The sequence below is a fragment of the Callithrix jacchus genome, chromosome 1 (genome assembly GCF_049354715.1).
Source record: "Callithrix jacchus isolate 240 chromosome 1, calJac240_pri, whole genome shotgun sequence".
NCBI classification, from domain to species: domain Eukaryota; kingdom Metazoa; phylum Chordata; class Mammalia; order Primates; family Cebidae; genus Callithrix; species Callithrix jacchus.
The window spans coordinates 16,214,448-16,240,707 of NC_133502.1; the positions used below are offsets into that span (position 1 = coordinate 16,214,448).

At 44.1% G+C, this 26,260-nt stretch overlaps 1 protein-coding gene across 6 annotated transcripts in view; it reads right to left on the reverse strand.

Moving 5' to 3' along the window:
- The window catches only part of GGACT (gamma-glutamylamine cyclotransferase), a 109,277-nt gene extending 84,321 nt beyond the window's left edge, over window positions 1–24,956 (reverse strand). For 3 of the 6 annotated variants that reach the window (XR_013536248.1, XR_013536242.1, XM_078375266.1), the window contains exons 1-2: window positions 24,912–24,956; window positions 19,375–19,546 (exon numbers count right to left, since the gene is read on the reverse strand). Coding sequence is in view for 1 of the 6 variants with exons in the window: in XM_035293386.3 (XP_035149277.3) it covers window positions 14,534–14,542 (9 nt within the window). In the remaining 5 variants the exon portion in view is untranslated. Of the gene's footprint in view, window positions 1–14,533; window positions 14,721–19,374; window positions 19,547–22,595; window positions 23,637–24,907 lie in introns of those variants that run through there. The other 3 variants (XM_078375331.1, XM_078375312.1, XM_035293386.3) reach the window with 3 other exon arrangements.
- Window positions 24,957–26,260: the final 1,304 nt, after the last annotated feature.

Genomic DNA, 26,260 nt, shown 5'->3' on the forward strand with positions numbered 1-26,260 from the left:
CCAAAGTATAAATATTAAACAACAGGAATGGCCATTTGAAAAGTGTGGAATAAATTACATTTTTTACTTTCAACACCTGGTGTCACCAGCATAACGCAGTACCCGGCTCTGAGTGCACCATGCGGTGTAAGGGGGGTACCTGAACCCAGCAGCAGCCAGGCCTTCACAGGGGAGGGAAGCCTGAGGCTCAGGTCGCCCTTCCAGAAGCAGCATTTTAACCACACTCCAGACCGCTGCTATTCCCAGGGAACATGCAGGTTTAACGGGTGGTTGTGATGTTTGTTTTAACTTCAAGCACAATGATGCAAGGAAAAGACTGCTGTGATAAAGACCTGGAATGCTCTCTCTGGAGTATTTCACAGGGGATGGCCGACTCCCCTTCCCAATCTTTGACCTTGTCCCCACTGCACATGCAGCTCTACTCCCAGAATTCACAGTTCATCTTGTTTAAATTGGCTTGCTGATGACCTGCCTAAAATTAAAAATCTAAAATCTCAGGGAAAACCTCATTCTTTAAAGTAATTTGTGCTCAGCTCAGACTTTAAAAAACTGGGAGATTTCAAAAGGAAAGACACAATCGTTTAACCATCATGCTGAAGGATCAATGTCACCTCTCAAAAGGAATTAGTTGAATTTTAAAACCTGGTCCAGTCAACCTACCTGACAATGTTAACATCTTTCATTTGCACATTTGACTCCTGACAGTCAAGGCAAAGTAGTGCTTATGAGACATAACTGAAAAAATAACAGCCCTGATATTTCACAACTTTAAAATGTGTTTTGAAACGAGGTCACTGCCTCGTAGCTTTCACAGCAAAGGGATCCTGCAAAAGCCTCTCTGCAGAAGCTGGTTTCTAACCACTCAGGTCCATGACCCCACTTCCCTCCCCGATTGCTTGGAAGTGTTTTACATTGATGATGACGCCCGCTCTTCCCCACTCAATTCTATCCTGAGTGATCCTCTTCCAGACAGCTTCACTGCTGCTTCCCCTCAAAGCTAGAGTGATCTCTCCAAGAAGCATGCCTGGCCGTGCCCCTGCCTGTCCAGTTGTGGGGACCTCTGTGTGGCAAGCAGCCTTTCACATGGCATCCACCAAGCCCCCACCTGGCATCCTTGTTGCTGTGTGACTCCTGCTCCCTGAGTATGGGTTTAGTGAATCACTGCCAACAAACACAATCCAGAGGAAGTGATGGGATTCGGTTACAAAAAGACTGCGGCTTCTGTCGTGGGGGCTCTCCTCTGCTCTCAGATCCCCCACTGTGAAGGAAGTCAGCTGCCATGCTATGAGCATCTCCATGGAGATGCCACATGGAGAAGAAGTGAGGTCTCCACCAACAGCCAGAAAGGACCAGTGCCTGCCAGCTGTCAGGTAAGTGAGCTTGGAGCCTTCCCAAGTCAAGCCTGGAGAAGGCCACAGTGCAGCCAGCACCTGAGTGCAGCCTGTGACAGACCGTAAGTCAGAATCACACAGCTAAGCCACTCTTAGATCCTCAGCCACAGAAACGGTGGGATGCTTTTTGTTATTTTCAGTCACTAATTTTGGGGGTGATTTGTTCCTCAGCAGTGGATAAATTCCAGAGGGCCAATCCAATCCAAATGTCTTCACATGCTCACGAAGGCCAGCTGCTGCTCAGCCATGCCTCATGCTGCCTTGTGGTACTTTCTGTGCTTACAAGGTTGCTACTGCCTTTAAGGCCCCTCACTCTTCACTCCTCAGCACCCTGCCTGGCTTGTGCTTCCAGGTTTCCAGGGTGCTTCAAACACCATCCTCCTGGTGCCATGGCCCTCACCCTGAGCCCTAGAAGCAGAGATGACCCTGGGACACTGCAGCCATTTGCCCCTGGCATTGTACCTGCTGAGGTCTCCTCTCCCGAATCACTGGGGGCCCAGGCACCAGGAACTCATGCCTCTTGGCTCTCAGCCCTGGCACCTGGGTGTGGTGGGTATTTAAGAAGCATCTGCTCAGAGAGTACACCACTGGTTAGTTGCCCACCTGATGCCCTTCATCCCTGAACATGGTCATGTGTATTTCCCACAAGGACATCTGATCTCACCACACTACAACCTGTGACATCAGGGCATTAGTATACATGACTAGGTTTATCACCTTCTTGCAGACACTGAACTTTTTCAAATGTCCTGATAATGTGCTTTACAGCAAAAAGGGTGCAGTGTACGATCCCCATTGCATGTAGCTATGTCCTTTAGCCTCCTTCCATCTGGAATGATTCCTGCTCGTCTTTGGCATTCACAATATTTTAAAGATTGCAGACCACTGATTTGGTTGAATGTCCATCAATTTGGTTTTGTCTGATGCTGTCTCCTGATTAGATTCAGATGGTGCATCCTGAGCAGGAATCTTACACAAATGATGCTGTGTTCTTCTCACTGCCTCCTATCAGACACCACATGACTTCAACTTCCTCCATTATTGACGACATTCACTCTGATCACTTAAGGTGGTGACTGCCAGGCTTCTCCACAGAGAAGTTACTCTTTCACCCTTTATAGTTGATAAGTATTTTATGAGGAGGGACTTTGAAACCATGCAACATCTCATTCACCATCAAACCTGCCACTCGTTCATTTATCTGTATCTGTATGGACTTATGGTTTCCTGTTATATCCAATGCCATCATTATTTCTTTTGATGCTTACAGTGTCCCATTTTGGACAGATGGGGTGAATTTCAGCAGGCTTCTCTGTTCCCTTGGCCTGTCTTCCTCATTCTTCCATTGCTTTCTGTTCAAAATGTTCCAGGCTCATCTTGGACTTTCCCTGTCCCAGCCCTGGCATCAGCCCTCTCTCCAAGGAGCTCTTGTTCTCTTGTAGGAAATGGTATTTAGATGCCAAGATCTGAGTACAGAGTGTGCTCACTGTCACTGGGCTGCATCTGTCCACAAGCCCCCCAACCCCAGCAGAATATATGCCTGTATCCACATATAAACACACACACACACACACACACACACTTACATTCACTTCTTTACACCTTTACATCTATAGTCACTTTTGTATCTGTCTACATTTATTGAAAACCATTAATTCACAGCAATACACTCAACCCAATGCATACCACAGGATTCATTCCAGTTTTCTGCATTTCTGTATTCATCACTCTCTTCTCTGACACTGGGAAACATGGCTCCCACTAGCCTTAATGCAGTTACTTATCTGACTGATCCTTCCATATATAACTAATTTCTAATCTCAGCTACACCATCTCCCCTCACGAGAGAAGGAGCTCTAGCCATAGTGTCACATTCAAAGGAGGTGGCATGAGGCAGGGAAGCGGGAGAACCAGGGCCCCAATTCCAACTGAATCGGGTTCCTTTTCAAAATCTCCATGGAAGCCCCACACATTTTTGCTTATCTCTCATTCGTCATAACTAGGCACAGGGGTCACTGAATAAAACAGTACCAGTAATTAAGAAAGAGGAGACTGGATATTTGGTATCAGCAATTTCTACCAATTTTACTTTTTATATTTATTGTCCAACATCCTGCTGTCAGGGGTTACTGAAGACCTTGGATTAGTCTGTTCTCATGCTGCTAATAAAGATATACCCAAGACTGGATAATTTATAAAGGAAAGAGGTTTAATTGACTTACAGTCAGCATAGCTGAGGAGGCCTCAGGAAACTTACAATCATGGCAGAAGGGGGAAGCAAACATGTCCTTCTTCACATGGCAGTGGCATCAAGGAGAAGAATAAGTGCATAGTGAAGAGGCAAACCCCTTATAAAACCATCAGATTTTGTGAGAACTGATTATCATAAGAACAGGATGGGGGAAACTGCCCCCATGATTCAATTATTTCCACCTGGTCCCTCCCATGACACATGGGAATTATGGGAACTACAATTCCTGATAAGCTTTAGCTGGGGACACAGCCAAACCATATCATTCCACCCGTGGCCCCTCCCAAATCTCATGTCTTCACAGTTCAAAACACAATCATGCCATCCCAACAGTCTCCCAAATTCTTAACTCATTCCAGCATTAACTCAAAAGTGCAAGTCCAAAATCTCACAAAGCAAGTTCCCTCTGCCCATGAGCCCACAAAATCAAAATCAAGTTACTTCTTACATACAATGAGGGTACAGCCATTGGATAAATAAACCCATTCAAAATGGGAGAAATTAGCCAAAGCAAAGGGGCTACAGGCCCCATGCAAGTCTGAAATCCAACAGGGCAGTCATTAAATCTTAAAGTTCCAAAATGATCTCGTTTGACTCCATGTCTCACATCCAGGGAGGTGGGGTCCCATGGCCTTGGGCAGCTCTGCCCCTGTGACTTTGCAGGGTATAGCCTCCCTCCCAGTTACCTTCATGGACTGGCATTAAGTGTCTGCTGCTTTTCCAGGCATGCGGTGCAAGCCTTTGGTGGATCCACCACTCTGGGGTCTGAAGGACCCTCTTTCCACAGCTCTACTAGGTAGTGCCCCAGTGGGGACTCTTTGTGTGGGGCTCCAACCCCACATTTTTCTTCTGCACTGCCCTAGCAGAGGTCCTCCATGAAGGTTCTGCCCTGCAGCAAAAGTCTGCCTTGACATCTAGGTGTCTCCATACATCCTCTGAAATCTAAGCAGAGGTTCCCAAACCTCAGTTCTTGACCACTGTGCACCCACAGGCCCAATACCACATGTAAGCCACCAAGGTTTGGGGCTTGTACTCTCTGAAGCAATGGTCTGAGCTTTATATTGGTCCTTTCTAGCCACAGTGGCACTGAAGCAGCTGGAAGGCAGGGCACCATGTCCCAAGGCATAGCATAGGTAGGCCCTGGGCCCAGCCCACAAAAGCATTTTTCCCTCCTAGGCCTTCAGGCCTGTGATGACAGGGGCTGCTGAGAATGTCTCTGACATGCCCTGGAGACATTTTCCCCATTGTCTTGGTGATTAACATTTGACTCCTTGTTACTTACGAAAATTTCTGCAGTGGGCTTGAATTTCTCCTCAGAAAATAGGTTTTTCTTTTCTATCACATTGTCAGGCTGCAAATTTTCCAATTTTTTTACACTCTGCTTTCCCTTGAATGCTTTGGTGCTTAGAAACTTCTACCACCAAATACACCTACGTCATCCCTCTGTAGTGCAAAGTTCCACAGATCTCTAGGGCAGAGGCAAAAGTCCGCCAGTCTCTTTACTAAAGCATAACACAGTAACCTTTGCTCCCAACAAGTTCCAAAGTGGCTTCCACACTTTTGGGTATCCTTATGGCAGCTCTCTGTGGTACGAACTTACTGTATTAGTCCATTCTCATGCTGCTAATAAAGACATATCAGACACTGGGTAATTTATCAAGGAAGGAGATTTAAATTGACTCATGTTTGCATGGCTGAGGAGGCCTCAGGAAATTTATAATCTTGGCAGAAGGGGAAGCAAACATGTCCTTCTTCACATGGTGGCATCAAGGAGAAGAATGAGTGCCTGGTGAAGGGGGAAGCCTCTTATAAAATCATCAGATTTCATGAGAACTCACTAGCTATCACAAGAACTGCCACCATGATTCAATTATCTTCACCTGCCCTCCCACAACACATGGGGATTATGGGGACTACAGTTCAAGATGAGATTTGGGTGGGACGCGGCCAAATTATACCAGACCTCAAATGCATCTCTGGAAGCTGTCTGAGTCCTTACCCATCTCTAGGTTTATAAAATCCCAAGGAATGTCATCTTGAGTGCAAACAAACTCTTAGGCTTAAATGCCTACTCTGATAATGTATCACTACTGAGTTGTTCATCTAAGAATTCCATATGTGAGAAAATGTTGCAGTTGGCCTCCCTGAGAGATTGCTGAGTCTCCACGAAAATGACCCCCCATGAGGACAGTTTATAGTCCTTGAGCTGTGTGAAAACAAAGTGCCAGAACAGATCAAAGCTCCAGCCCAAAACACCATGGCATTAAAGAGACAGGGGAGCAGAGAGCAGTGACAACAGTCCTAGCCCTCTGCCAATCCAAAGGAAAGAAAGAAGAAAAAAAGGGAAGATAATGTCGAGGAGGATAACCTCAGATACATGGGAACTGGCACGTGAGAAGCACCCTTTTGTAAGTAGGGAGATTTATTTTGCAAAATACCCCAGCAGGCAAGCTTTGGCAATGCATTTCAGATGAACTCATCCAAACTGACGCTGTGTCTTTGCAAGGAAAATTCAAAGGGCTGTATTTAATGCAAAGATATTACAGTTTTTTTCTGATATTGTTCTAATATCCTTCAGAACACAGATGTATATTCTGTTCAGCAGAAGAAAGTGGTATAGGTAGAGCACACACTTTTTTTTTTTTTTTTGGTAGAGACGGGGTCTCATTTGGCCAGCCTGGTTTCAAGCTTCAAGCCTCAAGTGATCCTGCTGCTCCAGCCTCCAAAACTGCTGGGATTACACCCGGCCCAGAGCACGCACCTTAGAACTAGATGTACTTCATTTCAAAGTCAGGTAAAGCCCTGCCATCTTTTAGCTGTGTGATCTTGTTCAGGGTATTTCATCTCAGTTCCAACTCCCAACAAATGGAGATAATAATGCCCACCTCAAACACTGATGTATGTACCTTTATACACATTTGGCTCACACTTGATTTCAATAACTCTTAGTCCCTCTGAGAGAAGGATAAATCACAGAATTATCATAAGGACTAAATAATAGAATATATCACAGATATAATAAATGTTATCCTTTTTTAACTTACTCAAACATACAAAAAGTCATACACTAGTTATTCTGTATGGTTGACTGCTGTTCTCTATTATGAAATTCAACCTTTTATGTGCAGGAAAAACCTGTGTAAGCCCTTCCCTGCATTAGTCAGCACAGTATACTAAAAGTGGCATAGGACATGCACGTTCCCACACCAGTACTCACAACAGCCAGGAGGTGGAAGCAACCCAAGTGTCCACTGACAAAAGAAGAGAGAAACAAAATGTGGTGTATACACACAATAGAATATTACAGAGCCTTGAAAAGGCTGAAAGGAAGGAAATTCTGATCCCTCCTACAACACAGATGAACCCTGAGAACATTATGCAAAGGAAAATAAGCCAGTCCACAAAAAGACAAATACCATATGATTCCACCTGAATGATGTACCTAGAGTAGTCAGATTCACAGAGACAGGAAACAGCATGGTGACTCCGGGGGCTGGGGGAGGGCACAATGAAGAGTTATTTGACAGATACGGAGTTTTCGTTCTACAGGGAGATGTTCTGGGGGTTGCTTGCACAACAGTGTGAATACACTTAACACTGCTCAACTGTACACTTAAAAATAGTTAAGAGGGTAAAACTAATGTGTTTTTCATGTTTAAAACATTATTTATTTTTGGAAACAGGGTCTCACTATGTTGCCCAGGCTGAATATACTTAACACTGCTCAACTGTACACTTAAAAATAGTTAAGATGGTAAAATTAATGTGTTTTTCATGTTTAAAACATTATTTATTTTTGGAAACAGGGTCTCACTATGTTGCCCAGCCTGGGGTTCAGTGGTACTCACAGGGCAATCATAGTGCACTGTGGCCTTTAACTCCTTGCCTCAGGGATCCTCCTGCCTCAGCCTCCTGAGTAGCTGGGACTACAGGTGTACACACCAGCATAAAAACCATTTTTCAGATGAGATGTAGCTTTGTATAACAATGCAGAGTCCTCATACTGCTTAACAATGAACTGTGCTGCAGGTAGATTTATGCAGCTTGCTGCCCAGAGCTGAAACCGTATCCAGCTTCAGCGTGTACTCTAGAACCTGCTTTCCCGAATAAATATCTGGGGTTTATTAGGATAAAACTGCTAATGGAAAAAACAGAACTTGACATCTTTTGCTATATAATAGCATTTTTTGCTAATACCCCCTTGGAGAAGCATAGGGTATTAATGCTGGAAAAAGTTTAGAAAGTACACTTTAAAGTTGAAGAATATGAAAGCTATACTCCAACCAAACTAAATGATTTTTCTGAGACCATACAGGTAGCAATCACAAGAAGAGTGGGAGAGAAGCGGTATCTCCCTGCTTCCTCTACAATCCTCTTGACACCCGCAGTCCACTGGACTTAGCTCTCCGCAAGTCCTTACCTTTGAACTGCACTGTTTACTACGCTGCCACCAGGGGGCAGCAGGTGAATTAGCCTGGTATTCTAAAACCCCTGGACTAAAGGCCCAATACTCTTCCATTCTCCTTCCCCCATCCCATGAAATATATGTGCATATATGTGACTTCATTGAAATAGTCTCAATAAGCCAGAAGTTTAAAAGAGACGCATACATATTTTTAAAACAAAACAAAGACTTAAGTCCAATGGACATAACATCCTTACTAATCCTTTACTATTAATGATTTATTCTAATCCCAACAGATGTAATAGTCAATTAATATGTTAGTTTTCTTATTTGTTTGCTTTGAGAGATGGAGTCTTGCTGTTTCCCAGGCTGGTCTCAAACTCCCAGGCTGGTCTCAAACTCCTGGGCTCAAGCAATCCACCCACCTTAGCCTCCTAAAGTGCTAGGATTACAGGTGATGGCCACTACACCTGGCCTATATGTCAGCTTTAAACCAAAAATGACTCAACCACAGGATCAACAAGCAAAAAACAAATAAACCTATTAAAAATGGGCAAAGGACATGAACAGACACTTCTCAAAAGAAGATACATAAGTGGCCAACAAACATACCAAAAAAAGCTCATCTTCACTAATCAGAGAAATGAAAATCAAAACCACAATGAGATACCATCTCATGTCCGTCAGGATGGCATTATCAAAAAGTCAAAAAAAAAAAAAAGTAACAGATGCTGGTGAGGCTGTGGAGAAAAGGGAATAATTATACACTGTTTGTGGGAATGTAAATTAGTTCAGCTACTGTGGAAAGCAGTTTGGAGTTTTCAGAGAACTTAAAACTGAGCTACCCAGCAATCCCATTCCTGGGTATATATCCAAAAGAAAATAGATCATTCTACCAAAAAGACACAGGCACTCATATGTTCATTGCTGCACTATTCATAACAGCAAAGACATGGAATCAAAGTAGGTGCCCATCAACAGTGGACTGGATAAAGAAAATGTAGCACATACACACCATGGACTATTACACAGCCATAAAAAAGGAAGAAATCATGTCCTTTGCAGCAACATGGATACAGCTGGAGGCCAGAGGCTTAAGTAAATTAAAGCAGGAACAGAAGGCCTGGCCAGGCATGGTGGCTCACGCCTGTAATACTCACAATTTTGGGGAGGCTGAGGTGGGTGTGATCGTTTGAGGTCAGGAATTTGAGACCAGCCTGGCCAACGTGGCAAAACCCCATCTCTATTAAAAATACAAAAATTAGTTGGGCATGGTAGTGCGTGCCTGTGATCCCAGGTATTTGGGAGGTTGAGGCAGGAGAATTGCTTGAGCCCAGGAAGTAAAGGTTGCAGTAAGCCGAGATCTCGCCACTGCACTCCTGCATGACCGAGCAAGACTCAGTTGAAAGAAAGAAAGAGAGAGAGAGAGAGAGAGAGAGAAGGAGGGAGGGAGGGAGGGAGGGAGGGAGGGAGGGAGGAAGGAAGGAAGGAAGGAAGGAAGGAAGGAAGCAAGCAAGCAAGCAAACAAGGTAGGTTAGTCAAATACCACATGTTCTCACTTAGAAGTGGGGGCTAAACAGAGAGCACACATGGACATAAACCTGGGAGCAAGAGACACGGAGGATATTAGAGTGGGGAGTGGGAGAGAGAGAAGTAGGCAGGGGTGAAAATGACCCACTGAGAACTGTGCCACTACCTGGGTGCAATATGCTCTGTAAAAAACCTGCACAGGTACCTCCTGTATCTAAAATAAAAGCTGAAATAATAAAAGGAAATAACATAACTGCTTCCTCTAGAATATCACATCATAATAAATAGATCACACTTACATATTTTAAAAAAAACAACACACACACCTTGGGATGCCAAGGCAAGCAGAAGATGAGGTAAGGACACTGAGACCACCCTGGCCAACATGGCGAAACCCCATGTCTACTAAAATACAAAAAATTAGCTGGGCCTGGTGGTGCACACCTGTAATCGCAGCTACTCGAGAGGCTGAGGCAGGGGAATAACTTGAACCTGGGAGGCAGAGGTTGCAGTGAGCTGAGATCAAGTCACTGTACTTCAGCCTGGCAACAGAGCGAGAGACTCCATCTCAAAAAGAAAAAAAAAGAGAGAGAGAGAGAAAGAAATCTATCCCATTTCTTTGACACCGGGAACCAAACCTTCCCAGCACGTGGCCTCTGAGGCTTCAGCCACAGCAACCTCAAAAGCCCATCTGAAGTCTGCCCTCAGTCTTCCTTTGTCAGTTCAGTTTTTCCTTTGTGATGTCCCTATATTAGAAAGGAAGGACTGTCAATCAATAGGTCAAACACTCCAGCAACTTTTCAGAAGGAATAACGGGGAAGTTCAAATCACAAAATGAAACTGATTTGCTACTGTTCTTCCAAGTAGATGACAGGAACCGCCATTCTGTGTTTCTCAAATACTACCACCAACTGGAAGCCCAAACCACAGCAGTCAATGGACGAGGCTTGATTTTACAAAAGGACCTCCCTCAGCAATGACCTGTGTACCCAGAGACCTTCCCAGTTTCATCACAAGGGAGGAGTGAGAGACGACAAACAACATTAACAGTGGCATTTTAGTAACTAACCCAGGAGTCAACTCCGGACTTTCAACCAATAGTGACCAGTAACTATTGTTCCTAAATCAAAGAAAGAGATGCATGATTTTTGTTTCAAAAATTTCAAATAGTTTTCTTCTTTGAGCTCATCACGTTTTAATAAGGAAAAAGGTATTCAAATGCAAGCTTTGACTACTGCTACAGACACATTAGAGCAGCCCATTTAAAAAAAAAAAAGCTATGATGAGGCCAGGTGCAGTGGCTCATGCCTATAATCCCAGCACTATGGGATGCTGACGCAGGCAGATCAAGAGGTCAGGAGTTCAAGACCAGCCTGGCCAATATGGTGAAACCCAATCTTTACTAAACATACAAAAATTAGCCGGGTATGGTGATGCGTGCCTGTAGTCCCAGCTAGTCAGTAAGCTGAGGCAAGAGAATTGCTTGAACCTGAAGGCAGAGGTTGCAGTGAGCTAAGATTGCACCACTGCACTTCAGCCTGGGCAACAAGCAAGACTCTGTCTCCCAAAAAAAAAAAAAAAAAGAAAAGAAGAAGAAAACCTATAATGGGATCAGTGCAGGCAACATAGCAAGACCCAATCTCTATAAAAAATTTAAAAATTAGCAGGGTGTGGTGGTGCACATCTGCGGTCCCAGCTACTTGGAAGGCTGAGGCAAGAGAATCACTTGAGCCCAGGAGGTCAAGGCTGCAGTGAGCTGTGACTGCGCCACTGCACTCCAGCCTGGGCAACACAGTGAAACCCTGTCTAAAAAACAAACAGCAACTCCAATGGTGTTCAGTGCAGCTAAAGGGCATTCAAACGAATTACTCTCTGCTGACATCCAGTTTGTTCTCATGTAATCAACTATTCACCGACCAATCCACTCTAGCATAACACTGATGGCAAAAGCAAACATGGTACTACTAGTCAGTAATGGTCAAACAGGAATGAGATGCTCAGGAATGAGATGCATATAACGATGCATCTTGCATTGCAAAGTGCACTGTGAATTCAGATATTATTTTGTAATAGTTTGCCAAATATAATCTCTCAATTAGTGAGATTTAAGAATGACTCTGGCCAGGTGTGGTGGCTCAAGCCTGTAATCCCAGCACTTTGGGAGGCCGAGGCAGGTGGATCACGAGAGATCGAGACCATCCTGGTCAACATTGTGAAACCCCATCTCTACTAAAAATACAAAAAATTAGCTGGGCATGGTGGCGTGACTTTATTTTATTTTTCAGTATAGTTACCAATTTCAATGTAAAAAATCATCAGAAAACCGTATTTATTTTGATAATGGGTATATGACATAAATTTAATCCAATAACTTATATAAGAATTATTAAAAACAAATTTTTATAATTTAAAAAACCTAATAAAAATAGAAATAACACATCTATTAGGATGACTCAAATGAAGAAACACCAAACTGATAACATGAGGTGCCAAGAAGAATGTGAAACAACTGGAACTCTCCCCATTGCGGGTGAGAATGCAAAACAGTACAGGACTGTGGAGAGTCTCCTATAAAATTAAATCTAGAAGTTTCTCACAAAATTACAAACCAGCAATTGCACTTCTAGGAATTTGCCCTGGAAAGATGAAAGATGTCTTGCATACAGAAGCTGTATTCAAAATCACCAAAAACTGTAAATACTCCAAATGGCCCTCAACTGTGAGTGGATACACATCCTGCAGAACATCCAGACAATGGCGAGAAGAAAGAATACACAGACAGACAAATCTCAAAGGCATTGTCAGAGTGAAACGTCAGCTCAAAGGTTGCATATTATATCGTTCCACTTATACGACATTCTGGAAAAGGCAAAACGTACGAGGATGAAGAACAAATCAAGGCTGTCAGGGTTTGAGGAGGGGAAGGGTTGGACTACAGAGGGGCAGAATGAGGGAGGGTGCTTTGTTTCCCAGCTTTTTGGTGATGGGACTACTCTGTATACCATTGGTGATGGCCAGTACAAGAATCCACACATTTTAAAGCTATCCACATTGTACAAACAAGCTGGTTTTACTGTATGTAAACTTAATAATAATGAATGAAAGCATGAGAGCATGCAACTACTCGAAAACAGTTAAAAATGAAAGGTAAAAGAATAAGAACACTCTGAATCTAATTAATGCCTGGCATACAAAATTATTTTTAAGAGACAAGAGATGCATATACCAAATATAATAGATGGAATTTTAAAATTCTGACTTGAATAAACCAACTGCACAGGCCTTGTTTTAGAAAAACAGGCCAGGCACATGGCTCACACCTGTGATCCCAGCACTTTGGGAGGTCGAGGTGGGTGGATCACCTGAGGTAGGAGTTTAAGACCAGCCTGGCCAACATAGTGAAACCCCGTCTCTATTAAAAATACAAAAATTAGCTGGACATGGTGGCAGGTACCTGTAGTCCCAGCTACTCAAGAGGCTAAGGCAGGAAAATCGCTTGAACCCAAGAGGTGAAGGTTGCAATGAGCCAGGATCACGCCGTTGCACTCCAGCCTGAGTGACAGAGCAAGATGCCATCTCAAAAAAAGAAAGGATATCAAAATACAGATGAAAGATATTAAGAAATAATTTTTCATTGTTGGGTAGAATTATATTTATGTTAAAAACCCTCAAAAGTCACACTAAAATATGTGGGGATGAAATAACATGATTTCCGGCATTTGCTTCAAAATTCTCTAGAAACAAGCAAATAAACAAAACTCCAAAACACAAAGGGAGGAGGGCACTCAGAACAAGCATGCAAAGCCAGTATGGTGTGGTGCTCTCTGATCCCGGGTGGGGGACACACGAGGGTTACTATACTTTTGAGTATGTCTGGAAATGGTCACAGTAAAATTCTGAAACGGGGAAAAAAAGGCAGGTAGGGGAGAAGGAAAGGAGGGAGGGCGGTAGGGAGGAAAGAAGGGTTCATCAACTAGGATGTGTCTCTGTCTCTGCAGGAACCAAGTTCAAGGCCAATTTGTACCTAATTGTTATGCATTAAGGGTGGGAATGATATTTTCACTTGCCTTTCTTCACCAGGGGTTTGTTATTTACTCAGGCACAACTAAAATACAGAAGGGAAAAATAGGAAAGGGAAACAGATGTTTTCTAAGAGCCCTGATCACTAAGTTGACTCTGAAAACCATTCATTTGATGGGGAGATAACTGGCCTCTGTGCGACCATAGAGAATGGCCGAACACCAAGTGTACTCCTCTTTCTTCCCGTGGTAGCGGCCACCTTCACCTCTACAGCTCTAATCCCAAACACTGCCAATGGAGAGAGAGCCTCCCTGGACACAAGTTTACAGATATCCTGCCAATTTTGTTTTTATTCTACATAATAAAAACATCCACTTATGCCACCACTACACTGAAACCCGAGAGTCCAGAATGTGTCACATTTGCTTAAGGTATCTGCCAGTTAGCCCAGATGGAAAGTGACAGAGAGGCTTAAGAAACCCAGTGAGAAGCAGGTGACCGAGCTTCTGGCAAGCTCCCATGGTCAATACATTCGCAGTTACAGCCTAGCTGATCTCAAGCCCTAGAACCCTGGTACCGCTGGCTTAGCCGTGAGTCTACCTGACTTCTGTTGGAAGATCTTGCTGTTCACCATTCTTCCTAAAATTATCACGTGGCCTGTGACTTAGAACTTCATAAATGTTCTCTGCAATGCCGTCAAACCATTCTTTGTTCATTTATGAGATACTCTGATTTCCTCTTAAAAGTTTTTATTAAGCTTTTATAATCTGGATCTAACTTTGCAGAAAACCAAATCAAGGGAGAAGAGTAATTCAAAGCAGGCAGTAATGATTATTTTCAATAACGGCTCAAAGAATACTTTTCAAACCTCATTTAATGCTGGTAAGTTAATAAAACCGTCATGAGATGTAAAAATATTAATTTTCATTAACTTACCTGCTTCATACTCCCAAGTACAGATGCCAACAGCAAGAAGAGGTAATTAACACTCAAAAGCTTGGAAAGTAGCTGTGGTAATTTGAAAAAGGACAAGAACACAGCAGCACATGAGGAGTATTCCCACGTACACTCTTTCTCACTCTAACTTACTTCGGCCTGACTCAGAACATCAATAATCTCCACTAACGGGAAGTAAGTGCTTTCTTCCTGGGTGCCCGCTGTGTGGGAAGCATGATGGTGGACTTCAAATGAGGAAGGCGTGCTTCTCGCCCAATCAGAGCTCACAGCCCAGCAGTGTTTAGGCTAGTATGCAAAATAATTAATTATACAAAACAAAATAACATGAAATTCAAGTAAGTAAAAGAGCAGTCACAGCAAAACTACCCCAGGGTGCAGAGGCAGGAGTGCCTGCTGCTGTGGGGAGAGGAGGGCCTAGGAGTTGTGGGGCTTAGCAGCTCAGTCTCTCCCACTTTCTCCTGTTTGTCTTGCCCCTCTCATCCTCCCTCAAGGCAAACACAGGATCCAGAATTCCTCTTCCCCAAAGGAATTCCCCTTCCCCCAAAGCCAGTCATAAAACCTAAAAACACTACTCTGGTCTTCCTCCAGGCTTTCTGTATAACAGCTGGCCATAAAGAACTTGGACAATGAGGATGTTCTAAAGAACTTGGTCCTGCCCCATGCCTGGAAGGAAGAAATGCTACCACAGAGAGGCCAAGAAGAACCTGAGGAGACAGGCCTTGCGGGGCTTCCCCATTTGGGCTATTTCCATCAGCTCACACCCTTTCTTCCAATCGCATTTCCATATGGCGGTCTGTGCTTCTTCAAATCTAAGCAAAAACTGGAGAGTTCCTCTGGGTCTTTGGGCCTTCATTCTGAAAGCCCTGGGTCATACATGATTGAACATATGTGCTTTGCTTTTCTATTGTTAGGGGTGTCAGCCATGACCCTTATGATGGGATAGACAGGGATCACCCCCTTTCCACCCCTACAGAGTGAATCAAAGAAGGTTCTGAGCACCGTTCTGCTGATGGAATTCAGGCATGGAACCCATGTCTCCTTCCTTCAGCACAGAGGAAGGAGGGACCTGCCAGGTCTAGACACGATGGGCCCGCCTTGGTGTAGAAGAGCAACAGAAACACACCGTGGGAATGACTGGCGCCTGGTCTTATCTGCCAAAAATGCCCGAGGATCTGCTCTGATCCTGTGATGGCTGCTGCATCACAAGGTGATGCTGATGGAACAAGGCCTCCACAAACATGTCCATGTTCTGATCCCCAGAACCTTTGACTATGGTACCTCACATGGCAAAGGGACTTTGCAGATGTCATTGATTAGGGAAGCTGAGATTAAACATCCTGAGTAATCTACAGGGGCTCTGAATCCAATGGCAAATTTCCCTATGAGAAAAAGAAGAGAAGATGGACACCCAGGAGGAGGCCATGTGAAGACGGAAGCAGAGCTGGGGGCTGTGCAGCCACTTGCCAAGGAATGTCGGGAGCTGCCAGAAGCCGAAAAAGGTAGGGAAAGACTTTCCATACAGCCTCTGGAAGGATGGCAGCCCTGACAGCAGCCTGATTTCTGGTTTTGGATTCTGTGAGCCAAGAATAAATTTTTGTTGTCTTAAGTTTCTGGTGATTTGCTATGGAAGCCCTAGTAAACGAACACTGTTACAAAGTAACACTTCTGTGTCAAGTCAGGATAGCAAAGGCTGCCTTGGCTTAGGCTGAGTATGACAGCCAGGGTTCGCAGGTGACGGAAGAACTGCCAGGGGAAGCCATGGAATCTGCACCCTGTAGATCTGACAGGTAAGATATTCTCAAGGCAGTAGGATCTCATTTCAACCTGCCCAAAGAAACTGTTTCACCTGTTGGCCCAGGCCACAGTTACAAGACTAAAGGCAAAAGGAACTACATGTATTAATAAAAACAGGGTCATGTTGATTAAGTGGTTCCCATAGGGCGAGATGGCAATTCTGACCCTGAGACACACCCAGACGTACTGAACAAGTAGGCAAATGAGCCACAGGCAATGGGAGCGGGTTTCTCACTGCTGAAGTGGGAGGTGAGAGACAAGCAGGGAAAAGGCGAGAATGATCATGGGTAACAGATTAGAGCTGGAGACAGCAGTGTGGACTCACAGAAACAGATGGCTCCATGCAGAAGTATTTACTGCTATGTGTATATGCACAGGTCAGTATACTCAGACATTTCCTTGCTCCATCAGCTGAGAGGACCTAAAAGCAATGCCATTTCAGTAGAAATGAGCATACCAGCATCCAGCTTGTGGTTTCTAATACAACAGAGGGGAGCAGGGCTCCCTAGAGAAATGGCCAAACCTAAGACTGGAGCAGGGAATACACAAGATGAATCTAGGGCATCTAGCAATACCAGAAAGCAAGGAAGTGCTCAAAAATAAACAAACGTCACAGCCCACAATGATGGGGCAAGTCGAAGGGACCCAGGAGACAACAGAACAGGCTCCCAAAGGCCAAAGCAGGAACAATTGGAGAACAAAATAAGGAGTACTGGATTACAACCTAAAGCATAAAATAAGTATCTGTGAGTCCATAATGATATAACTGGCTGAGTAAATAAATGCAAGAAAACAGATAAACCTCCTGCACAGAAGAATTCCAAATAACATATGCAGATACTTTCCCCTTAAGGAGACGAAGCATAAATAACTCCTCCCTCCAGAAGCACAGGCTGCTCACTGTGACTTCCTTTCAAAGCACAGTATGAAGAGAGGGGGAAAGTGTGATTTTATAGTGGAGAAACCTGCCAATCACTATTGCAGTCAGGTAGTCAAGGTCAAAAGCAAAAGAGAGAATTCATGTAGACAGCACATAGGCTTGAGATGACGTAACGCAAATAGCACTTTACCTCTGTGGTCTTCCTCCCAATCCCCATACCCCTGTGGCAGTGACTGTGTGGTGAGGCCGAAAGTAAAGCATCAATTATGCTAGGGTTGTTCTGAACTGAGATTTGTGGAGTGGAAGAAGAGGTATGGATATAAGTTCTATGGCATCAAGCAAAAATGCTGTAGTCCAGAAACAGACTTGGATGTTATCAGAATGAGCTCATGAAATATTTTACCTTGAATAGTGGTTTTCCCTATCTCTGTCTGTTGAAATGGCTTAAAAACAACTGCCAATCCAATAGCAATGAACACCCTATTAGGTCCAGATTATGGTCTCTATGTACCATTTGTCACTTTAAAACAGCTAACCAGGGCTCCTTGGAGAAACAGCTGATTCCAGAATTGGGGCAATAAATCTGACTGCAATTTCCTCTTACTGTTGGAACTTCAAAACTTATGATGACCTACAGAACCCTCTGCCTGGCTCCCTCTCCAGTCCCATCTCCTCCCTGCCAAGGACTCAGCCACACTCACCTTCTTTTGTCTCCTCAAATCTGTGGTTGGCAGAATAATGGCCACCCAAAGATGTTCATATCCTAACCCCTGGAACCTATCTGTTACTCCTATGGCAAAAGAGATTCCACAGATGTGAGCACCTTGAGATGCAGAGATTAATCTGAATTACCCAAGTGGGCCCAATCTAACCAATTGAGGAACCCACAAAACTGGAAAACCTGTCCTGTATCAGATCTGACAGATGTGATGACAAAAATGGTCAGAGAAGGGTAATGTTGTCAGCTTTGAATATGGGGAAAAGGGACAATAAACCAAGAAATGCAGGTGGCCTCTGGCAGCTGCAAAAGCAAGAAAATAGATTCTCTCTAGAGCCTCCAGACAGCTGTATAATAATATACAAAATTTCGCAGCTAGTAAGTAACAGTGCCAGGATGAGAAGCCAGGAAGGCTGACACACAAATATTAACATCTAGGTTAGGGTGCCCCACATAACAGAAATTCCAGCACCCTTTTCATCTATTAACACAATACCCTCAAGTGTTCAGAATAGCTATTAATAAATAGCTGCTGAATATGAATGAATGGGACAAAGATATAATTTCCCCCTGCTATTCTTTTCTTGGTGGAAAAAACAAACTCTGTTATGGAAAGTAAAATATGTACAAAAGTAGGATAATGATATAAGGAAACCTCAAATACTCATCTCCCAACTTCAGCACTTATCCACACAGGTCCAATCTTAATGCCAGCATTAGTTTGGTATTATATTCTCTGGTAGAAATACTCCCCCGTCAATAGTCTTTTTCAGAATCACATGTTCCCAGCTCTCATTACAGTTTCCTTTATCTGTGTTAACATGAATTCTAAAAAGAAACCTTAAAATGGGCAGGTCTTTCTAAGCAAGACACACCACAAAGACACTGTAAAGGGAAGACTGACATTTTTAACCATGTAAAATTAAAAATTTTTTTGCAAAGCCTAGAGATTGTATTACACAAAGTACAAAAATGGGGTGGAAATAGTTATAGCATGTATGACAAAAAATTAGTATTCTCAATGTATAATTCTTATAAATCAAAAGACCACAACCCCATAGAAAAATAGATGCAGAAATGAACATACAATTTCCCTACTATTCTTCCCTTCCCTTCTATTCTTCCCTTCCCTTTTCCTCCTCCTTTAATTTTTTTAATTAAAAACTTAAAAAATTAATTCTCTGCCACCCAGGCTGGAGCAGTGGTGTAATCACAGCTCACTGCAGCCTCAACTTCCTGGGATCAAATGATCCTCCTGTCTCAGCCTCCCAAAGTGCTGAAATTATGGTATAAGCCACCATACTTGGCTCCCCCACTACTAAAATGACAAACAGACAAGGGCTTCCAGCTATTTGTCAGCATACTTCCTCTGGTGCTCTAGAATTTCAGAGCAACGAACACTCTAGAATAGAGGCTAACAGTTCTCACCTGTAAGCTTGTTTCTTCAAAGAAATGTTGCCTTGGAATCCAGAACCTCAGTAAGCCTGAGAGTCTTAAAAACTTTTGACTTCACAGTCCTTCCAAATGACTCAAGGAAAAGTAAGTCCACCTCACATGGTGACCAGAAGATCCATGGGGACCAAATATCCAGTCTTCAGTCCTGTTGGGAGGTGAGGTAAGAAGTAGTCAAGTGAAGAAAGTTAAATGTTTAAGAGACAAGGGGCTTAGAAACAAACATGAATGACCTAACTCCCATTAGAAAGCAATCTCAGACCCTGGGCACATGCCCAATGAAGGAATATACTTTTATTCAGTGCAAAAATGTAGTCCACATGCTTGAGGGGCCAAAGAATGCCTTGAATAGAGGAATGTTCCCAGTGACCTGGAGAAAGGGCTCAAAGTTCTCAAGACCTCCTTGGGAAGTGTCCATCAGCAGATGAATGGATAAAGAAAATGTGCTATATACACACAACTGAGTACTATTCAGCCATTAAAAAGGAGATCCTGTCATTTGCAACAATATGGTGGAACTGGGGGCCATTATATTCAGTGAAATAAGCCAGGCATGGAAAGACAAACTTCGCATGTTCTCACTCATTTGTGGGAGCCAAAAATTAAAACAATTGAACTCACTGATATAGGGATCAGAATGATGGTTACCAGAGGCTGGGAAGGGTAGTTGGGGCTTGGGGGAAAGTGGAGATGGTTAATGGGTACAAAAACACAGAAAGCAGGAGTACAATCTAGTATTTGAAAGCACAACAGGGTGACTATAGTCAGTAATAATGTAATTGTATATTTAAAAATAACTAAAAGAGTATCATTAGATTGTAACACAAAAGATAAATGCTTGATGTGATGGATACCCCATTTACCCTGATGTGATTATTACACATTGTATCTCATATACCCTGTAATGAGGGTTTATTATTACACATGTATCTCGTATACACCTACTACTAGGTACCCACAAAAATTACAAATCAAAAAAGATCTCCTGGAGAAATAACAGCTACATACTATCGTACAAATAAGAAAAGTAAGTAGGAAAAGAAAAAGAGTGTATTCTCAGCCATCAGGCAAAGCCGATTTTAGTAATGCTGAGCTCCTATTTTGGTAATGCTGAGCTTCTTTGATGAAGGTTTCCAAGTCTTTAAAGTCAGATAAATTTAGATTAAAAAAAATTCAAACCACTTCTGAAGTAGACTTGCCAAAAATGGCAAGCATGAACCCAATTAAGCCTCTAGATCTGACTTCCAGTTTACAGGAATATAGGAGACAGAGAAGCAGGCTGAACCATACTCCACGAAAAGTGGCCCAACAGATCCAGAATGTGAAGCACCCTACAGGAAATCAACCAGGTAACACGGACAGTCATTGGCATTAAAGAAACCCACAAAGGCTACTCTAGACCTGGGTCAAGAAACCACAGCCTGTGGGTAAGTCCAGCCTGTGGGTGGATTTTAAAACACAAAAGATTTGGAAATTAAATATTACTGGAACACAGCCGTGCTTATCCATTTACTACCACCCCCGGCTACTTCCACATGACAATGGCAGAGCTGAGCAGTTGAGGCAGAGACCACAGGGCCTGCAAAACCTAAAAGAGCTGGTATCTGGCCCTTCACAAAGACATTTGCCACCCCTGCCCTAGACTGAAAGAGACAACAGCTGGGCACGGTGCCTCAAGCCTGTAACAGCAGCACTCTGGGAGGCCAAGGAAGGTGAAGCCCTCGAGTTCAGGAGTTTGAGACCAGCCTGGCCAACATAGTGAAACCCCGTCTATACTAAAAATACAAAAAAATTAGCTGGGCATGGTGGCGGGTGCCTGTAATCCCAGCTACTTGGGAGGCTGAGGCAGGAGAACTGCTTGAACCCAGGAGGTGGAGATTATGGTGAGCCAAGATTGTGACACTGCACTCCAGCCTGGGTGACAGTGAGTGAGACTCCATCTCAAAAAAAAAAAAAAAAAAGATCAGCCTGGGCAACATAGCAAGACCTGTCTCTATAAAAACTAAAAAAAAAAAAAGAAAAAAAGAAAAGAAAAAAAAGCTGGGCATTGCGGCAAACGTCTACAACCCCAGCTACTCAGGAGGCTGAGGTGGGAGGATGGCTTGAATCAGACAGTTCAAGGTTACAGTGAGCTGTGATCTCAACAGAGCTAGATCCTGTCTCTAAAATAAAATGAAAGGATAATAGTCAACAAATTCTTGTCTGGATTTGGATTCAAACAAACCAACAGTAAAAATAAGTGCATTTTTGAGGTGATCAAGGAAATTTGATCATGGACTAGGTTTTAGAAAATGTTAAGGAATTACTGTCAATTTCATCAGGAGGTGATAATTATATTATGGTTATACAAGCAAACACCCTCTCTGGAGAAGCACACTGAACAATTTAGGGGTGAAATGTCATGTTGTCTGGAATAAACTGCTTTAAACTCCTTCAGTCACAACCAAAAAAAAAAAGAAGTAGGTACAGCCAAACAAGACTTGTGAAGTCCATTTGATAGATATTTGGAAATTCATTATGCGACTTCACTGTGTTTTTATATTTGCTTAAAATTGGCCTAATGAAGCAAAAAAAAATATTGAAAAAAAAAAAAAAAACCCAGAACATTGATCAAAAAGTAGAGGTTATCACCAAGAGCCTTGCTTTCCAGGCACCCACCACCCCCAGCCGCATCCCTCTCCATAGGGAGTCAAGCCTCAGCACACCAGTTGTTTGCCTTTCTCTGAACATTCTGTCATTTTCAGCTTCTTGTTTTTGCTCATGGTGTTGGCCAACCCTTCCACTCCTCTGCCTATAAAAAAACATTCTCAGCCAGGTGCGGTGGCTCATGCCTGTAATCGCAACACTTTGGGAGGCTGAGTTGGGTGGATCACCTGAGGTCAGAAGTTCAAGACCAGCCTGGCCAACATGGTGAAACCCCATCTCTACTAAAAATACAAAAATTAGCCTGGCATGGTGGCAGGTGCCTGTAATCCCAGCTACTCAGGATGCTGAGGCAGAATAGCTTGAACCTGGGAGGTGGAGGTTGAGGTGAGCTGAGATCATTCCACTGCACTCCAGCCTGGGTGACAAGAGCAAGACTTTGTCTCAAAAAAAACAACAACAACAAAAAAAAAAACCAACAACAACAACGTATCACTCTCTGCTTCAGGTCTGTCAAACTCTGACCTTCTCCTGGCCCTCCAGTGAGCACTCACCTCTCAGCTCCAACAGCAAGCTGCCTCTGGTTTCCTTCTTCTCTACATTCTAGCTATTTACCAGGTCTTGTTACCACATGATGCCATACAATCCCAGAGACTTCCAATAGCTGAGTCTTTTCTGTAAAGCCAACTCAGGGGGTATCATGACACCTTTTACGAAGCAAGCTCCGCAGTCCAGGGGCCTCACAGCCTAAACACTGCTGCCCTGTTCTCAGCAGTCTTACTGACAATAGAGCTTGTACTGAAGAATGAATTCCTCCTGTTCGGCAGGACACTGGGCAGCCATGTTTAACTGAGGCCTCTTAAAATTTCTAATAGATTTTGCTTAGATGGAGGATGTTCTAGAGAGGACTGTGAAGTGCAAGGTTTTGTCCTCTTATTGTCACCTTTCCTTGGGTCCTGACCCTCTTCAAGCATTGCTGCACTACATACACCTCCACACCAGCCTGCTGGTGCCCTGGCTCAAGGCTGGTACAAAGCTTTCCAATGACTTCAAGAATGGACATGAATTGGAAATCTTACTGATAAAGAGAAAAATGAACAGATCATTTTTTTTTTTTTTGAGACAGAGTCTAGCTCTGTCACCCAGGCTGGAGTGCAGTGGCACAATCTCAGCTCACTGCAACTTCCACCTCTTGGGTTCAAGTGATTCTCCTGCCTCAGCTTCTGGGGTAGGTGGGATTATAGGCACCTGCCACCATGCCCAGCTAATTTTTTGTAATTTTGGTAGAGACAGGGTTTCACTGTGTTGGTCAGGCTGGTCTATAACTCTTAACCTCATGATCTGCCCGCCTCGGCCTCCCAAAGTGCTGGGATTACAAGCGTGAGCCACTGTGCCCAGCTTGGATAATTTTTAAATCCCTCTTCTATTCTACTTACTGCTACCTGATATCCAATATCACCACAAATAACCATCCTCTCCTAACTAGTAGTAGTTAGGGTCCAGTTAGTAAAGTCAACTAGCCCAAATTATTTCCACACAAAAATCCACCAACTAGAAATTAATTTAATTTTGCAAACTCAAATTTTATAATACAAATCTCTACTAGAGCACAGTGGTCTGCTTATTCAGGAAAGTCTGGCTTCTCTTGCGAACAGTTTCAAGAAAACAAAGCATTTTGGGAAAAAAAGGGCAAACTGCAGGTGCTCCTCACCTGAGGATTCAATAAATTGAATGTGGCCAGGGAAAAGTCTTCATTTACAGGTAAACATACATAAGGACACGTTCGTGTGTGTAAGACCTACACTTTATAAAGGTCGCTTTTAGTTTTTAATTAATTTCTGGGACATTTAGCAAAATGAATAACGTGCTTTGAAAAAACGCCACAGGCCAGGCGCAGTGGCACACGTCTGTAATATCAGAACTTTGGGAGCCAAGGCGGGCAGATCACAAAGTCAGGAGTTTGAGGCCTTCCTGGCCAACATGGTGAAACCACCCATCTGTATAAAAATGCAAAAGTATTAGCCGGGCATGGTGGCGCACACCTGCAATCCTACTCAGGAGGCTGAGGCAGAAGAATTGTTTGAACCTGGGAGGCTGCAGTGAGCTGAAATCATGCCACTGCAACTCCAGCCTGGGTGACACAGTGAGACTCCGTCTCAGAAAAGGAAAAAAAAAAAAAAAAAGCCACAAATCTAGTGCATTTTCTTATCACTTCTTTATTAATCAACTAAGCGTGGTGTTAAGAAGCTGTGCTCCAAAAAACACCTAATTCGGCTTCCGAGCCTGTGGCGTTGTCCTTGGCCCCCAGAGTCAAACCGTAGTGATAACCATAATTAATAATCAAGGCAGTAAGTTCCTCCAAAACTTCAGAAGTTTCACTAATGGCTCCAAAGAAACCTTGGATCAGAAATTCACAAGTGCCAGGAGATGTTTTTAGATTTCTTTTGCAACTTTAAGTCTCCTTACAAACAGGAAGTCTTTAAAATTAAAAACAGTTTCCGAGAAGCGTCAGCCCGGCTCAGCTCGGAGTCCTCTGAAAGGCGGCGTGTGGGCGGTCACGTTTCCTTTGCAGGGAAGCAGCAGCGCCCGTGCGTGAGGCGGTTCCTGGCTTTGGCCGCCCTTCGCCCGTTTCCGCTAGCGCGCCGCTGGGAGGACGCGTTTGGGGACCACTGTCCCCTTCCCCCCGGCTGGCCCCGCCGGCTGCGCCCCAGGCCGTCTCCTTCGCCCGCGTGGACGCCGAGTGCTGCGGCGGCGGCCCGGACGCCGCGCGGGGAGCGACGCCCCGAGTCCCTGCGAACCCTAGGACGCCCCGCGCGGGGGGCGGAGCAGACGCGTCCCCGACCCCCGCCCGTGCTCAGCTCCTCACCTACCGGCAGCCGGCGCCGTCCGGGAAGGCCGGGTCGGGGCGGAAATGTGGGGCCCGGCCCGCGCCTGCGCTCCCAGGCTGCCCCGGGCGGCGCCCCCTGCAGGCGGAACGCGAGGCCCGCCCGCCCCTGCGGCGCCCTCGCACACACCTGGCCGCGCGCACACCTGGACGCCTAACAGCCAGACCCACCCACGCCGATGCCTTCCGAAGACACCCCCGCCGCAGGCACAGCGCAACCAGCTTCACACACCTGGGGACGCCCCACAGCAGTCACATCCACCCTAACACACCTGGGTACTCAGGCTCAAGCCGCAACTGCGTGGTGAACCCAGACACACCTGGGCCTCACCCCATGAAACACAGAGACTTACAGACGTCTCCACGAGCTTGGGGACACGCCACATCAGATGGACACACCAGCACGCACAACTGAACCCAAGCTCAGACACACCTGGGGATGCAAGCCATGTGTGTATCTATCACATCACATATCACCAAGGCCCCCAGCTGAGCACGCACACATCCCTGATGCTGAGTACAGACTGTCACCTAGCCACACCGCCCCTCTTTTCACTTTAAAAGAGTATTCACCAATACTCTTTTACAATGAAACTGTGCTCGGAGGAGGAGTGGAAGGATGACATCACCTCTTCCCTAGCCCCAAGACTCATTTCAGCCCAGAAATTATAGGACTGAGAGCCAAAAGCTGAAGAGGAATGTTTCCCTAGAGACTTTGGGTTGAAGCAATGCCACTTGGGTCCAGGTGGTAGGAATGGCACAGATACAGAGAGAGTGACACTTCTGTCTTTCCGAAATACACAAATCTGTGTTTATCAGATTAGTAATAATACCCCTTAATCATTTCCTGCCCTTTCTACTTTCTTAGGGATGTGGACTGATTGAAATCTTTATATAATCTGGTTTTTATCTAAAGATTTCTAACAGTGCAGATAGGATTGTATTTTGAACAGATGTATAATTCCAGAAGAAATCTAAACCATCAGGTACATAAGTCATTGGTTTTCATAGAGGTGTTTTTTTTTTTCTTGGACACTTCATGATTAAATTGAAATGTATTAAGAAAACTTCATGATTAAATTGAAATGTATAAGAAAAACTTATTTTTTAAGAGCAGTAATCTTAATTTATTTAAGGGAAAGAATGATTCCACTTTATTTTTTGAGGGAGGAAAATCATGTCAGCAAAGGAAAGTCAGGCAAATAAATAATTCTTCTGATAAAGGAAAATTAAAAATGACAGACAAGACAAATTTTTGTTTGTTTTGTTTTTTGAGATGGGTTTTCACTCTGTCACCCAGGTTGGAGTATAGTAGCATGATATGGGCTCACTGCA